The sequence below is a fragment of the Triturus cristatus genome, chromosome 5_1, assembly GCF_964204655.1.
Source record: "Triturus cristatus chromosome 5_1, aTriCri1.1, whole genome shotgun sequence".
NCBI classification, from domain to species: domain Eukaryota; kingdom Metazoa; phylum Chordata; class Amphibia; order Caudata; family Salamandridae; genus Triturus; species Triturus cristatus.
This window is the reverse complement of record NC_140587.1, coordinates 264,258,763-264,275,905: the sequence shown is the minus strand read 5'-3', so window position 1 is coordinate 264,275,905 and position 17,143 is coordinate 264,258,763. Positions and strand designations below refer to the sequence as shown.

The 17,143-nt window shown below is 43.6% G+C and overlaps 1 protein-coding gene across 2 annotated transcripts in view; it reads left to right on the top strand.

The window, feature by feature from the left end:
* Positions 1-480: 480 nt before the first annotated feature.
* The window catches only part of EFR3A (EFR3 homolog A), a 1,080,015-nt gene continuing 1,063,352 nt past the window's right edge, over positions 481-17,143 (top strand). Inside the window, exons 1-2 of one of the 2 annotated variants that reach the window (XM_085604916.1) lie at positions 481-580; positions 740-794. In XM_085604916.1, coding sequence (XP_085461042.1) covers positions 785-794 — 10 coding nt within the window. In that variant the 5' untranslated portion in view covers positions 481-580; positions 740-784. Of the gene's footprint in view, positions 642-739; positions 795-17,143 lie in introns of both variants that reach the window. The other variant, XM_085604915.1, reaches the window with a different exon arrangement.

The window sequence follows — 17,143 nt, the reverse complement described above, 5'->3', positions numbered from 1 at the left end:
CAGCTTCTTGAGTTTTAAATCACACGGGGCTCTTGAGATAATTGCAGACAGCCTAGATTTCAAAATACAGGAAGCGCGAAAGTACAGTGGCTTCATAAATCGACCAAAGAACCAGCCATTCCGAAGGGGGATATACCTAATATATTGGTGTTCATTTCAAGTAGTGATTTGAAGATATATAATTTAAGGATACCAATTATATTTTTGGATGCACCGAAAGGAACTCCATATAAAATGGAGTGTGAACAAAATAAAAATACATGTTTTTATTTTAGCATGATTTAGCAGATTTTAGTATTATTGAAAATGTTAGTATTTTCAATATGTTAGGTGATCTAGGGGAGAAATTGCATTTCTTTTTTACAAAATGCTCATGTGTAATTCGAACAAGGTGAAGATTTTCTCTTCAAATATGGCCGCCTGATTTGCATATGTCTGGCCATGTTCTGTACGATATTCCCTTTTCTGTTTTTACTGCCTGGGTTCCGGGTATGCTCTGATGTTTACAGTCCGGCAGAGCAGGCCGGATTAGAAACGCCTGGCTGTTAGTGCTGTCACAGACGCCCTGAGCTGCCCCGTTGTAAGTGCGATAGAGCCACCCACCGGGACACAGCGGGGTAGAGCCCGCGCAGCTCAGAGAGGTGTGTCAGGCGCTGCAAGTGCATGTCTCTTCCTGTGCTATTGCTGCGTTATTGATGGCATCGTCTCAATCTAACGCTGCTCTGTTTTCACATTTTAGCTGATTTATCTCTGTGCCAAACAGGAGCTAGGATTCAACTGAGGCATGCCTGCTGGTAAGTTTCAAGCCTGCTCATTCAACCGTATCCTGTACTTCCACTGTCAAGTGGCCTCTGGCATCTAGTGAGAATTCCCTATCTTCCGTGTAGCAATCCCCATGTATCCTCATTAATCCGGATTTACTTACATCATCCATATCACTCCTACCATTAGTCCTTACAGCCTTGTGTTCACCACCTGCACTATTCTCACATGTGTGCAGAAAACTCAGGTTTGGTAAATTAACTCGAAGTAGACCTATCCAAAAAGTATCTATGCAGGTGGAAAGTTCACTAAAAAACAGTTAAATTGCTCGAATGTCAAACAGGTATAAACAATTTCAGGATTGTTTTTAAGGATTGTTTTGAGTTATTTCAGTTTGATGGCGTTCATTGGTATTCATTTTTTTGTGCCAGAGTTTTGTCAATAAATCAGACCTTCGAGATCAGGGAATCTTGAATTTGTTGGATACTGATTAGCACGTGGGTGCTGTAATGCTAACACCTTTCATTCTATTTCTCCAAGCCCAGAAATTGTCACTCTTCAATGTCCAACCATCGCTTAAACTGCAGGCTAGAGGTTCCATCATATGCATAAATATTTAAAGTTTAAGAAAAATTGTTACATTACGTGGTATGACCTCATCTAATTTTATTGGGTCATTGATGATGCATGCAGACTTTTTGGAAACTTTTGTGGAGCCTGGTTCAAAAGCTACTTGCGCGGCTACACACTTACTCTCAAATAATGTTTTTTATGGTTGGTGAGTTTATGGCTACATGCACACACCTGTCACTTTGTGAAATAAAAAAAAGTAAATCTCTGCAATTCTTAGGCATCGGCCTTTGCATAATTGAGCTTATCATTCTTTTGTGAATCGGTTCCATTATGCCTTGGATTGGTTATCTACCTCTTTATCTGTACTAATAGTGATGATGACTGAGTTGGTACGTCTATCACCAACTAGCAGGGCTTGGATTATGAACAGTGTGGCAAGCAAAGCGCTTATTGTCTATAAATGTAGTAGAGGTTGCTGAATTTGTCTGCAGAGTAAATCACATATCAAACATGCTTGACCTGTGACCCATTGGTCCTCAAACAATTGACTGACCATAGTTACCAAATTCCCAAAACCGGGATCATTCAATACTCGCAAAGTCCCTGGTTTGGTCAGTTCCGGTTATGTGCACTAGTCTCAGCCACAAAAGTGGGGTTGCATTTTTATTGGAAGATGTGTGGTAGGAATTTTGTGGATCCTCACAGATACTGGATCTTTCAGTCACAGAAATGTGAGAAAAAAGTGTAAATTTAGGTACAGTTTGAGGTCTGCAATTCAATGTGGTTAAGAAAATGTTGTGAGATCCGTACTGTGCACATCACCTTGCACTCCCACTGTGTGTCTACTTACAAAAATGTCTGGGTTTGGTAGGTTTCACTGGGCCTGGGCCCAGGTACCACAGGCCATTTTTTGACTGGAGATGCTTATATCTCCAAGTTGCATTTCAGGCCTTTTGTGTCATGAGTGCTAGGCCCAGCCACACAAGTTCGGTAGCTTTCTTATAGGACAAAGTTTGGGACCACAGAGTAGTATAACATTTGCTATTCTGAATTTAATTTCTCTCCATTATTGTCAACATATGTAAGCCAGTGTGTAAAGAAGATCACAGTTGGCAAATTTCCCTCTGAATTCCATGATGTTGTGGGTAATCCCAAATTCTGAGGTGTACAAAAATACCCACTATTCATTCATATACTCAGCATCTTCTGCACCTTTCAAAAATACAAAGGTTTACTTCATACTCCTTTTTCATTCATAGCATATGAATTGCTGCCTGGTAGGTATACAATAATAAATCATTACAAGCTGCAGCTCAGTTTTTGGCTCTGGGGATCGAGTTTTAGACAACCAACAAACACTATATATCCATGTGACTAGACGTGTCTGATGGACAGAACAGTAAGTTACTTTTAAAACTTGATTATCCTGTAAAAAAATTTGATTGAAAACAGTCACCAATTGCTATTTTTTTCCTACGTATTATAATTTATTTTTATTTGAACAATTTCTTTCTTTTGGAAAACATTCTTCACAAATGACCCTTTTCTTAATTTTGTCTTATTTTCTAAAATGTATAGCTTTCTGAGTTCACCCATGGATTTCACACCACACATGGCATACAGGTCGAAAGCTTAAGAAATGGGAAAAATAGACTGCCACGTTGAAAAATGCAAAAATTGTGGTCAAAATTCTTTTTATAACTCTGCTTAGTTCTGAATGATGAGAAGATGGTGATCTTAGCACAGCAAACCATTATTAGTTGATGCATTTTTTGAAGAAAAAAAATTCTCACACAGCTGTTTTTTCCCCTTTTTTCAAACAAAAAACGAATTTTTGCTATAACTTTTTACCTTGGTTTAATGTAGGGGAATCCACAAACCCTGCCTACCGTTAGAATCCCCAAGATGTGGGATAAAAGGATACATATTTAGCCTGTATCGTTTTTTAATTGAAAAAACGTTTATAAAGGCCTAAGTGTTAAGTGCTTAAAAGGGCTCAGCACTGGGGGTGGAAACCCCTCAGCAGCTATGAGGTTAAACTGTAGTGCTGTTATCAATGCAATTGGTAATATGGAAAAATTGTGTACAAAGCTATAAAGTGAATACCCTAAACTAGAAAGTCATTTTTTGGACGGTCATTTCCGTGGGATGGAGTTTCAGACTTTATGGCTATTTTGTGTCCAGAATCTTCCTTCCATATGGACTGTAAGTTGCATCTGTAAATAGTCGATTTGCAAACAAGTGTTAAAAGTAGTCATATGTTTTGCCAATCACTTTCATTTGAACTGGGGGAGAGATGTAGTATAGGCTGTAATACAGTCAAGCAAACTATGAAGTACTTTCTTGTCCTACTAGGAAGCTACTGTAAATTATTTGAAATTGGGGTGCCAAACACCATCTGTGTGTCTATGTAATATTATTGACAATGGTATTTCGACTCCATAAATATGTAATTATCTACTAAGAGCTCCAGTTAAACTATTTCAGTAACTAAGTTTGGCATTCACATTCTAATTATTGTACAAAGTGGAATATGCTTCTCTCTTGACATTTAAATATCTGTGGATCGAGAATCCAGCCTAACGTTTTAGACTTTAGCCGCCTGGGTACGCAATAACAACTAATAGTGTAATGAATGGGATGCGAGGACGTGTACTGATAAGTTCAGTATTTATGCTGTTCAGTCCTCAGATATAGAGATGATGAGGTTACTTGGTCACTGACGGATTGCAAGTCACTAGAAAGTTGCATTAAGAGCGGTGTATCATTGGGGTAGCACTGAACACTTGATTGTTTTTCAAGAGTTCATGAAGAGATTTTGTGTAAAACAATATATTGTTAGGGGAAAAGGTGAATGTTTTGAATTAAAGTTACTAACCCTATAGTATGGCATTTTGAGACGCGTTGGCTGCTGACACCAGTGGATTGTGTTGTGATACAGTGTTTCAATAGCAGCTAAATCGAACGTAATCCATTAGCAAACTTTCTTATTTTTGACAACCAGACCGCCATTCTCAATAAAGGGTGTTGGATGCATCATGAGCTTATAGCTTGCGTACCACTATTCCGTAATTTTTACTAAGAAAAAAGGTTGCAGTGGAACAGTAATTTGAAGGTCGTCGGGACCTAGGGCTGTCTATTTTTCTTTTCTCAGGAAAACTGGCACCCAGTCTTGTCTTAGGTGGCCTACCAGGGCATATTCTCTGCGGGTGTAATGGATTTCTTGATTTAAAAACCGGTAACATGCGTAACACTCCACGGATCACTCACCTGCCGCTCTTTTGTCATTTGCAAAGGCGTGCTGCTTCACTATTACCACTTCACACCTCAAGTAATGTACTTCCTGTTTGTGTTGTAACACTGCACACCTGTCACTTCAGGTCATGTCTTGTACAGGTGTGCTGTATAACCACTCCATCTGTAATATCTCGTCTAGTATGGGTATGCTGTGTAATACATACCACATCCCTTAAAGGGATGTGTTATCATTAGTATCTCTCCAGGTTATGTTTGGCATAGGTGTTCCTTAGCATAAGTGCCCCTGGTACCTTTTCAGATTGTTTCTTGTTTGGGTGTACTGTAGCGCCAATGCCCATGCAACTCCTTCAGATGGTGTACCGTCCAGCTATTGCACCTGGCATTCTTCCCAGTTCATGTTTTTTTTGTTTTATTAATTGTGCTGTATCACCAGTGTCTCTATCACTTCTCCATGCTTTGCACTTTGTATGGTTTCTGTTGCACTAGCACTTTGTTATTCATTTAGGTTGTACTCTGAAAAGGAGTAGTGATTGTGTATCTCTGCTGTGTTTTATCCTGTTTATTAAATGAGGTGTTTCGCCATTCCCTCTGCCACTCCTTAATTCCTTAGCCTGTGTATGTGACATAGCACCATTACCTCCAGTACACAAAAGGTGATGGCTGGAGTGCTTGCAAATAGTCTAAACCATCCATCAGTACTAACCCTACTCTTCATGGGGACACTCTCTCTGGAACTGCCAGTTAATGGCCCATCCAGAAGGGACAAGAAGTAACCCCACCCAAGTTTCTGCTTTGTTAGGCTTTTCAGTGAAGTATAGTTTGGGACCTGTGGCACAGAGAGCAAGGGATCCATGCCTAGGCAAACCTTTGACCACATAGGGCATTACATCAAACACAGAAGGTGATGCCTGTCACTTTTTTTTCACAATTTCTGTTTGTGTGCTGTAATACCTATGCCTCCATCCCTCCTTCACAAAACTTGATTTAACCATTTGTCTCTTCACTCTTTGATCTTAAATTATATGGTTGGCTGTGGCATCTGTATTATTGTCACTCCTCCCGGTCATATCATGCACAGCAGTATTGAGGGCCTGTGTCACTGCTCCAGTTTATACCCTGTGCAAGATGTACCTTAGCACTAGTGCCCCTGTCACTCTTACAGGGCGTGTCCTTTGTGTATGGTAGCACTGGTCCCGCTATACTTCCCCATCTTCTCTTGAAAATACGTTCTTTAAGGCTGTTGCCATTTACCCTTTGTTTAACCTGCATGGTTGTGCAGTGCCATCACTGGTCATTAAGTTTTTGCACATGATTTTTGTACTCTAGAATTTGATTTGCTTACAATTGCCATTGGTGTAGCATTGGAGTGGTCTTGCTATCTAGAGTAGTTACAAGTGGACCCGCATGTGTTGCAGTTGGACCTGAGGGAGTTTAAGGTTTGTGTTTCTACCATGCAGCCTGCTGTCTTCTGCCTAGGGTGGACTGTGAAGACAGACCTCTCCCTTGGGTGTCCAGGGCCATCTTGCATTCGGTACTGCCAAATCTCGCTTGCAGAGCCTTCTTGGTGCAACAACTGAAACATAATGATTCCACTCACAAGACGCAAGAGTATTCTGTTGTTTTGTTGCCATGTACAACTCTTATCACATGTTCTTTTCTCCCAACAGACTCATGTTCATTTCTAGTCAGTCTCATGCACACACGCCCGTGCTTTGCGATATTCCCGTGAAAATATGTGGCACACACCATCTGGGGCAAAGCTATTTTGATTGTGTACCATATGCTTTGCAGGGACAAGTCTATTCGGTTTTATGCAATATCGAAGTGGTTGTCAGTATATCAAACACGTTTTCATTTATTTATCAGAGTCTACACCCATACATTTTTGAGAGTGAAGTAAAATGCAAATTGTAGCACTTACCTGATCAAAGTGGTTTTCAGAATTTAAGGTGTTTACTGGATTATTTTAAGGACGGAAGGTTAAAGGATTAAGAAGCGAGTGAATATAAGCCGAAGCGGATAAGAGCGCGATAAAGGCACAGCTGGCATGAAAGCTAATCCATCCCTTCCATAGCACACATCTCTAAATTATCATTTTTTGTATGCCGTTCTTTCAAATGTATTTTTTGTGAAAGTTGTGTCATTTTACTTTCCTAGAGGACTGAGGTTTCCAGTCTGTACAACACACGCAATGCCTACCCAGCCATGTGCTTGTGTGTAACTGATTAGCAGATTGGCACACGTGCTGTTTTGGTTGCAGCTCAGTGCCGCCCGCAGATGAGGTGAATAAAAATGCTTAACTCAGAGATAATATTTGAATTCTTTGTTCACTGTCTGATGATCGTATTAATGAGCGAATATTACCTGAACAATATTAGTCAATTGAGCTCCTGTTTTCAATCCGGAAATCCTTGTCTAATTTTTGGCAAAAACTACATTACCACTTCAATATTCGCTTCCTCCTATAAGATGTTAATATTGCTGAAGACTATGATGACTTTTTAATACTCGTTCAACAAAGGATTTCTACATCATTATCAATCGAAATAGTTTGCTGGACAAAATCCATTCCCCGTGAAAGCATTCTGCTTTCTCCACCATGAGAAGAATTTACACAAACAGTTCCTGAATGTATTAATTGAGAATACTATACCGGAGTCCACAATATAAATGTTCGTTTGTTATAACACGGAACTAACCTTTATGCCCAAAGCGGCACCAGGGTAAATTGTAATAAAATAATACAAAGATTCTGTGGGATTTTTTTGCATAGGTACAGCACATATATCAAACGTGTGAGGATTAGTCAACCAAATGGAACATATTCCAACAAATTTACACAATGGTTTCTCTATGCAAACCGAAAATTCAGTATTCATATATCATAGTGAATCAACATTGAGTAGATAGTGCAAATGGGGCGGTGCTCAAAGTAATTTGTGGATCCTATAATCTAATACACAAGTAGACCCCGTGTTGTCAAACAATAAAAAAACAAAAAAAGTCCAGCTTGAGTTTTCAGCTCTCTATTTTTGAATAATCAGTAAACAACCCAAGGTAAATTGTTCATATTTCGACCCAAATATATCAATTTGCAAGTCTCATCAGGACATAAAGCTGCTGTCTGTCATCCTCGTTCAAGATCAGAAATTCAGGGAGGTGGAGCCGCTAGAGAGCCCATGGCAGAATGGCTGCACTCTCGTGCTGCTCTGAGTGTAATGATCTATTCAGAATTCTGGGATGGAAGCGCCGTCCACTCATGCTACTGGGAGAATAGCCTTAAGAGCGCAGCAGGACTGAACTGTGCTTTTTAAACGGCCGATCGGGCGGCGCTGAGCACAGATTCAAGACACAATATGGCTGCAGAGGTGGATATGTAGCGGCAAAATGGTGGCCGCCCGATACGCTGTCAGCGACTGAGTAACAGAGGTTAGATTGCTGGTGGACCTGCAAAAACGGAGTGAGCGATGCCATAGCCCGCGGTGTGGCCATTGTATGGGAACTGTGCAAGAGCCTGACGGCGCTTTGAATGAGAGCCGAGGTCAGGATGACTTTGCGGCGAACCCTGGTGCGGTCAAACTGAGGAGAGCATGGTAGGATAAGGGTGTCTGCTTGATGCCCTGCCCGAGCTTCGTCCACCGTGCAAACATCCTGAAGACACTTGCAAGAATTGTGGAGGCGCTGTCGTGAACCACGGAGCGAGAGTGGAGCAGCAGGGCTGCGGAGGCGCTGGTCATAGGAGGCTGCCTGCAGCGGGCTAGGCGGACCAGGACGGCCCTCCGGCTGGGCCCGAGATGTGTGCTGTGCTGAAGGGCCGCGCTTCTGGCAGCAGACAATGACTGTATCTGGGTCTGCCCCAAGGATGAAGTCCACACGGTGAGTGCGGCAGACACAGAGCGAGCTGGGGTAACTGCCTCTGTGGCCGCAAGCTGAGCCGTTGCCGCTGAGGGGAAGGTGCAGGGTGGCTCGATCACTGGTGCTGCTGCGTGGCTGAAGAAACTGACCTGGTCTGCAGCGCGGGGGGACCAAGGCGTGGTTGCAAGACGAATCCAATGGAGGAAGTGGGGGCGGGCCCTGCGCCTGGAATAAGATATGCACATAAGACTGTGACTAAAAAATACCCTGCCACATCTAAGACATCTGAACTAAAAGAGCCAGGGCACTGAGACCTTGGGAGACTCATGTTGTGAAAGCACTGGAGGCCTGGCTTAGAGTCAGTGACTGCAGACAGAGTGGGCACTGTGCTACCTGGGGCCACAAGGGATTGTTGGAAGGGACAGTGTAAGATCTAGTTGCAGGAGACTGCGCTGCATCGCCGCAATGGTGAAAACGGATAAACAACACAAGCATGCCTTAACTTTGAAGCGCGCAGGCCTGCCAGAACACAGCAGCATGCACACTCTGACTAGGAGCAGGAGCCCTCTGGAAAGGGCGCCACAACGCTTGAGGCAACACTCCTGACAATGCAGATCAGCCTGCAATCTATAGATGGTAAAATAGATGTGCTTAATCTACGGATGGATTATATGGCAGATAAATAAGCAAGGCACCAGCTGGGCGAGGCAGAGCAGTGCATATCTACAGCGCAGGATGGCATACAAAATGTCTCTTCTAAATGTCTCAATATGGAGAAGGTGCTGGTGGTGATCTAAACGAAGATTTGGAGGCGAGATATCGCTGCAATTTTCTCCGAATAACTGGGCTGCCGGAATTTACGAATACAGGGAGACTAGAACTGTACATCGAGACAATGTTAAAGTCAATCTTCGGGCCTGAAAACCTATCTGCTGTTCTGATAGTGAACAGAGCGCATAGATCTCTGGCAGCACGGCCTGTCCCAGGGTCTTCGCAGCGACTGATCATTGCAAAATTACTCCGCTATCTAGACCGAGATGCTGTGCTGGGACTTGCCAGGCAGAAACAAACAACTAGCTATCAAGGGAATGATATTGCTTTCTACCCTGAATTTGCAGCTTCGTTCCAGGGAGCGCGCAAAGAATTTCTGGCAGTCATGAAAAAGCTGCAGGCTGAACATATACAATACGCTACGCTGTACCCTGCCAGACTGCGCATTGAGATGGGGGGCAAGAACAAGATTTTCAACTCGCCAAAGGCAGCTATGGAATACATCAAGTCATTACAGAGAAGTCGGAAAGACCTAGTTGGTGTGTCGGAGGACGGTGCAACTGGCAGGGTCTAACCATGCTCCAAACATGCGGAGATGGAAGTTGGTATATGCTGTCGTTCGAAAGTGGTAAGACTGTAGTAGGCGGCATTCCCCTGCCATAGATTACATTGATTAACTGACTACTGAACGGATTGGGTGTACGGGAAGGGCTGATTTGCTACTAGATGCCAGGCAAGAAGAGCCTCCTGCGAAGGCGCATTTAGTTAATTCCACAGTTCTCGGGGCGTGGGGTCTCTGCAGCCTTGAACATTTGATTTCCACGTACACTGATTGCAACAGCTGGAATTTCCAGGTCGTCACTCTGCTACCCTCTGGAGTATTGGGTGCGAGAACGGGTGCTAGAGACCCCTAAAGGGTACACCCCTAGACGTTTGTAATTGTTTTTCTTTTGCAGGAGTTTGTTTCCACAGGATGGCTTTAGCTAGATGGGAATGCTGAATTGTGGGGGTGGGGTTAATGTTTGTCAGCAGTTGCAGACGCAGTGCAAGACAGGTAGGTTATTGAGCATGCTGTGCCCCTCTAGATGGTGGACACCATCCCTCTGGATATGCAAGATACACGAGTGATGCAGAGACGGCGGGGATCTAATTACATTTTTAAAACTGAATAACCCCATAAAATTCAGGCAGGTGTTTGCGTACCTGGATAGACTTGGGATCCAGGAAGTGCTGCTGCACGAAACACACCACATGAAAGTCACAGGGCATACTGGTGGGAAGAGATGGGTGGTGGTGAAAGTGGCTTCACCCTACTCCTCATATTCCAGAGGAGTGTTACTAGTGAAGAAGGGTACACCATTTAATCGCCTCCACACCGAGACAGAGGAGCAAGGTCGCCTTCTGGTGGTACAGGGATGCTTGAGAGATATGAGAGTAACACTAGTCGCCACATATTGACCCAATGTGGATGAACCTGCATTTTATAATATGATATGGAGACACCTGGAGTCCATGCCGGAATCAGTAGTTGTATGGGGGAGGGAAGACTTAAGTGTATACTTGGATCCCTTGCTTGACCGTTCGGCCACTTCGTACTGGCATGGGAAGCAAGCGGCTAAGACTGTAAAGGAAATTATGGAGGTTGAAGGGCTGGTAGATCTATGGAGATCCAGGAACCCCACCTCCAAGTAGGGAACTTGTGACTCATCAGTACACGGCTCATGGTCCCGGCTGGACTATTGGTTGGTATCTGCAGAGGTCTGCAGCTGGACCATGAGTGTAACCCATCTGGCCAGGACGCTATCCGATCACTTCCCTATTTTGCTGGAACTTGAGCAACCTGCGTATGCGAGACCCCTGTTTCAAAGGAGACTGCAGCCCACGTCATTGCTTGACCCCATTTTTAAAAGCAGTATAGGCACAGCTATCATACACTTTTTTTTTAATAAAGAAAATAAGGGATCGTTTGAGGGGGCTGGGACGATGTGGGAAGCCTCCAGGTAACGTTCAGTGGGTAATGCATGGGGGTACAGGCAGGGGTATTGAAGGCGCTCTGTAATAAACTGCAGAACATTGAGCGAGAATTATGTACCCTGGAAAGGAGATATGAGCAGTGCCACATCCTGGATAAATTAGCTAAATTAAGGGATCTAACCACAGAACACACAGACCTAGTTTAGCAAGAGGTGCGGCATAGATCCAGAAGGTGGAAGGCATATGGGGAGGGGGAAGATCAGGTCACCCGCTAGCCTCCAAAATAGCTCAACCAAAGACACAGACACATGTTGTGGACCAAAACTCTGTGACACACTGCATGAGATCCGACATCCTTACAGCATTTTCTAAATTTTACGCTGAACTGTATAGACCGCAGCAGTCCGCCTCTGAATCTGAAATGGCTGGTTATCTAGACGATGTGGCCCTGGGCTGGCTGTCCATGGAACAGAGAGAATACTTGCTGCAGCTAATGACAGTTGAGGATGCGGAAGGGGCCATTATGGCCTTACCAAGCAGTAAAGCAGCTGGAATGAATGGGCTCCACAGTGAAGTCTATAAAACCTATGCAGGTAGCCTAGCTCCGTACTTACTGGCGGTATATGCAGAAGCATACGAGCGTGGTAAGCTACCCGGAAGCCCTCATAGTCGCGCTATTAAAGCTGGATAAGGACCCAAGTAAATGTGAATCATACAGGCCATTATGCCTTATTAATATAGACTCTAAAATCTTGGCAAAGATCATTGCAACCAATCTACAGCCCCTTGTGCCTAATCTGGTTCTACCGTACCAATCCGGGATTGTTGCTGAGCGCTCTACAGCGCATAATCTAAGGACCCTGTTTGTGGTGCTGCACCTATTAAATCCGGAGTTGAAGGCTGTGGCGGTGTTGCTAGACGATGCTAAAAAGCATTCGACTCCATAACTTGGGAGTATATGTTTAAGATATTACACAGCATGGGGATGCCGTTACTATTTCTGAGGTGGATTCGCATACTGCACACCAACCCTGTAGCAAGGATACGAATCAATAAGGGCATCTAGGGTCCGATTGGAATCTGCAAGGGCACTTGGCAAGGTTGCCCGTTATCCCCGATGTTATTCTCTCTTGCACTGATACCTTTGGCTTGTACAATAACGCACAGATACTTGCAGGGTGCCTTACAATTTCGGCAGCGCTCACTCGCTATATCCCTTTATGCAGACGACATGCTGCTATATGTGAGGGACCCTGAAGTGTATTTGTCACTGCTGATACAGGAGTATGTGAAGTTCGAGAGATTTTTGGGCCTAAGCATGACCTGGATAAGTCCAGTGTTCCACTTCACACAATGTACCACCCCCTACGACCTGGAGTTCACACTCACATGGACTACGGACCCGGTCAAGTACATGGGCATCTGGGTCCATAGAGATCTGTAAGTTGTAGTCCGTATGAACTATGGATGTGCCATTGCAAAACTGGCATTGGTTGCCATTATCTCTGGCGGACCGCATAGCGGTAACGAAAATGGCGGTCTTGCCCAAATTGTTCTATATGTTCGTTAATGTACCCATAGTTTTAAACAAGGCAATTTTTAAAACCCCCAAAACATGCATGCTAACATTGGCTTTGGCGGACAAGCAACCAAGATGCAGCTGGGATGTATTGACACAGCCGTATGAGTGGGGAGGCTTTGGTGCCCTGGAAATTTACCTATATTATCTATGCGCGCAATCTCAATTTGCACATTATTGGCATTTCCCACAGTGGTATCTACCGCACCTGGAGGGGGAAGGCAGATGATGCTAAACCTACCCTGCTCACTGCCATGGTGTTACAGGTAAGGCCTGACATCACTTGGTTCGAGGGAAATACTGTTGCTAGCACTTCAAAGTCAGGGTTGGGTGGTAGAGTTGGCAGGGCCTATATTTATGCTCTAGCTATGCCCCTAGCTGCGCATGCAAGTATTTATTTCACTCATGAGGCTAGGGCAAATTTCGATTTGGCAAAAGGCCGGGGTGTACAAGCTAGGTGACCTATATATGGATGGGCATTCCTTGACACTGGAGACACTTACTGCTAAACGGCCTTATACGACGATGTTAGGATTTATATATGCTAGGGTTTGAGCGGCGGTCAGGTCCCTGTACCCCGAGTTCCCAAATAAGCCGCAGATGCTGAAAGCGTTACAGATTCTGCTGACGAATGGGTCACAAAAAAGGTTAATAACCACATTATACAACACATCCATTAGCGAGAACCCAGGGAGAAGAACAGTGGCTCTAGACAGGTGGAATGGGGTGCTGGAGGCGCAACTAATTCAGGCGGATTTGGAGGCATGCTCTGCTCTGGCTGGGTGCTTAAAGCTAGTGGGAACCTTGGGGTCATCCACTTGAAATACCTTCCACAAACGTGTTATACTCCTGTTTTTGCTTCGTAGGTGGGGGCTCCTAGAGGACTCCAGGTGTGAGCGCTGTGGGAGCGCAGAAGCTGACTTTCTTGGCTGGGGCTGAAGATCAGTGTGTAGGTTTTGGACCCAGGTCACACAAATACTGTTGATAATGGTAATGGAACGGGTGAGTTGCACCCTACAAATATGCCTACTTGGATTGGTCGCACTGCTTAAGCCATGTAACCGCAAACTTTTGGCCATCACCACACTGCTAGCTAAGAGACTTGTAGCAACAAGCCTTGGTATTGCCAATAGGTCTCGCTTTTGGGACCTTATAAGTATTTAGTTATGCAGCACAATATCGTTGGTACAACAACATCAACTGTTGCATGGCTAAACACTTATAAGGTACAAGGTTTAGCCATGCAACAGCTGATGTTGTTGCACAAAGGATATTGTGCTGCAAAACTAAATACTTATAAGATCACAAAAGCGAGACCTATTGGCTATGCCAATACTTGTTGAATACAGCCGTTGAAATACACTTTTCGGTAACTTGTGGCCCTTCACTCTTTTGGACTTTACTCTCCTACCAGCCAAAAGCCAGTACAATTTATTAGACTTGTAGTTTATATTGAATCATGAAACACTTTGAAAAGAAAACAAAAAGATCGACCTCTTACATATCCAACTAAATTGTTGAATTTCTGCTAGACAGTGACATCAGTGACATTATTTTTTTTTAAAAAGTCCTGATAAAGAATGACAAACTAGAGGTCAAAACATTTAAACTCTTGCTAATTTATACTTCGAGTATGACTATAGAGATAGTAGTCCTCTAAAAGTGAGCTATTTTGTGTTCTGCTGTATAATTTGATTAATATAATATTATTTAATATCAGTGTAGCTTTGGACTCTATATCCTAAACATAGCATCGTTTGCTGGTATTCTGCAATATAAAATGTCTTGATATGCTTGAATAAATTTCTTGCCTGAATGTTTTTGATTATTTGGTTTAAGGGTGAATGCCAGGGTGACATTAAGGACCTCTTTAAATGCGGTTAACTTAAACATGGGCGAGATACTTGTCTGAGAGACTAGACTAAAAACCATTTAGCAGCCCACATAGGACCGATGTCATCGGTTAATTATAAGTTACAGCAGGGATTTAAGTGGTATGTAAAAACTGGGGGTCTCTTGGGCGTGGCTGATGAAGAGGGCGTGGCTTAAAAACACCTAACCTAAAAGTCTGTGCTCAGCATAGTGTGCCGCCCGTCTGGTATATTGCTGCTTCTGTCATTGCATCCATATATAGAATACAACAAGTAACATAACACCTTCAACAAGCCAGGACCGTTGGCTTTGCCAACGGTTGTTAGTTGCATAAGATGAATAAGCAACAACTATGACTTTGTTCGTTATATATAATATTGAAAAATGCTTCGGTGCTGAAATGATGAGACTGTGAAAGAACTGTAACGAGGCTGGTACAGTAGATATGTCCATAACATTACCCCAGAAAAGCAAGCATTCCGGACTAGCCGAACGGTCTGCACATTAGCACACTGCACGTAGAGTAGTCCTTTACTGCCCGTGATCACTCCATCTCAGCCCAGATTAAGTGTTTACCCCCAGACTGCTGTCTTCAATGACCTTTCAAGGACACAAGATGGGCAATCCAAGGGCGGAATATTGAAAAGGTTAGCGGCACGTGCAAATCTGTAATTGACAGAACGTGCGGAGAGATTAGCGGCAGAAACAACCTTAAGAGCCTCATTAGTGTGGAGAGAGGAAATGAGGGCAAACGGGAGCAGGGAGAGAAGCGGACTGTATACGGTAGGGCTTGTCCCCGAAGTGGCTTAGGGGGTGCTAACCGGACCTCGAGTGCCTCTCTCGCCCCCACGCAAAAGCACGGTCCCTCATTGGTATGCGACATTTATTAGCTGCTATAAGCAGCTTCCGAGTACACATCGGCACCGGAAGATCCTGTATACTAATGCTGCATGCGCAAGAGGCGGGCTGAGAGTACACTGTGTGTGTGTGTGTGCGCGTGTGTGTGTATGCTTAATGAGCATGATGAGGAAAGCCATATGGCACCTCTGCTCATAAGCGCACGCCCATGCACAAAAGCTATAGGCCGGCCTGGTAGCATTTTTTGAGCCCTCACTAAAAGGCTCGCCAGACCAGCGCATAAGCTGGGTCAGGCGAGACCTAAACAACTAGGGTAAGAAAATGGCTCCTCCGGAGGCGCAATGGCTAAGGGATGTAGTATTCTGCAGAGAACAATTGGATATATATGCGGAAGAACTACCAGACTCATCCATACAAAACGATATATGGGGCCCTGTGACAATGCATCTCTTAGATCACCCTGTGATGCCTTAATGGTCATAATGTGGTTGCTGACCAGTGTTGATGTGCGTGAGGGGCAATGAGTAGTGGGGTGGGGGGAGACTGTGGGCAGCTCTTGTTGCGCTCAGTGGCTGATATGATAATGAGATATGCACTGCATTGTACTGCACTGTTTGTTGTATTTTATATGTCAATTTCAGTAAGCATGCAATAAATTAAATAAAGTTTATTGAAAAAAAGATCAGAATTTCATATTTATCAAGTGGAATAAGGCGTCTGTCTCCAGGGCAGACTGTTGTCATCAGCGATGTGTTGCATTAAAGGATACAAAGATGCTCTTTCAAATAGCTTCATGTCTCATTTAAATCGCTAAATGTCTGAGGCCTACTGATCACTGTGTTCAACAGTGATCCATGTGCCTTGGGCGTGTAGAAATATGAATGATCCATCTGTATTTATGAATGTCATACATCATAGAATGGCATTCCAAAATGTATATAACGTGATCAGAGGTACAGGTGATGAATTTGAAAATCTTTTTGGCTTCACCCATGAGTAAGCTGTATTGGTCCCGGTTAGTGCTAGAATTGCATGTAGGCCTTGTGTGAGCGATATTTATGGAATCCTGCTAGAGAACCCAGGCAAGTTGATGGTGTGCTGGCGGAACTATTGTGACTGTGCACTATACAGTCTATGTTGGATCTGAGTTTCCTATAAGTAATAGCTGGATACTGCCCAATTTCATTGCCTATTACTGGATCCGCAATTAGTTAATTTTAGTGTTGCTTCATGAGTTTTCTCACCTTGTGTGACCCATTGTTGTAGGTGGTTATGAATCTAGGTGATTCCATAGTTTGAATGTTAGATTGTTTTTACTGTCTTTTATTTTTTTCATTTTCTCCACTGAAAAGCACTGGATTTTGTTTTACCTTACTGATTTTGTTTAGTGCTTGAGTGAGGATTTTTGAAGGGTATCCTCTTGATTTGAATCACTCTATGATTTTGTTTTTCTCTTTAGTAAAGTCATTATCACTGCAATTGCATCGAGCCCTATGGAATTCCCTGTAGGGGATACTCTATTTCAGTTGGTCAGTGTGACAGCTCCTTGCATGGAGCACACTGTTGCCTGCTGTTTCTTTCCTATGTAGGCATGTGATCATTTTCTAGTTCTCTATTCTGATGGCAATATCAAGATATTCG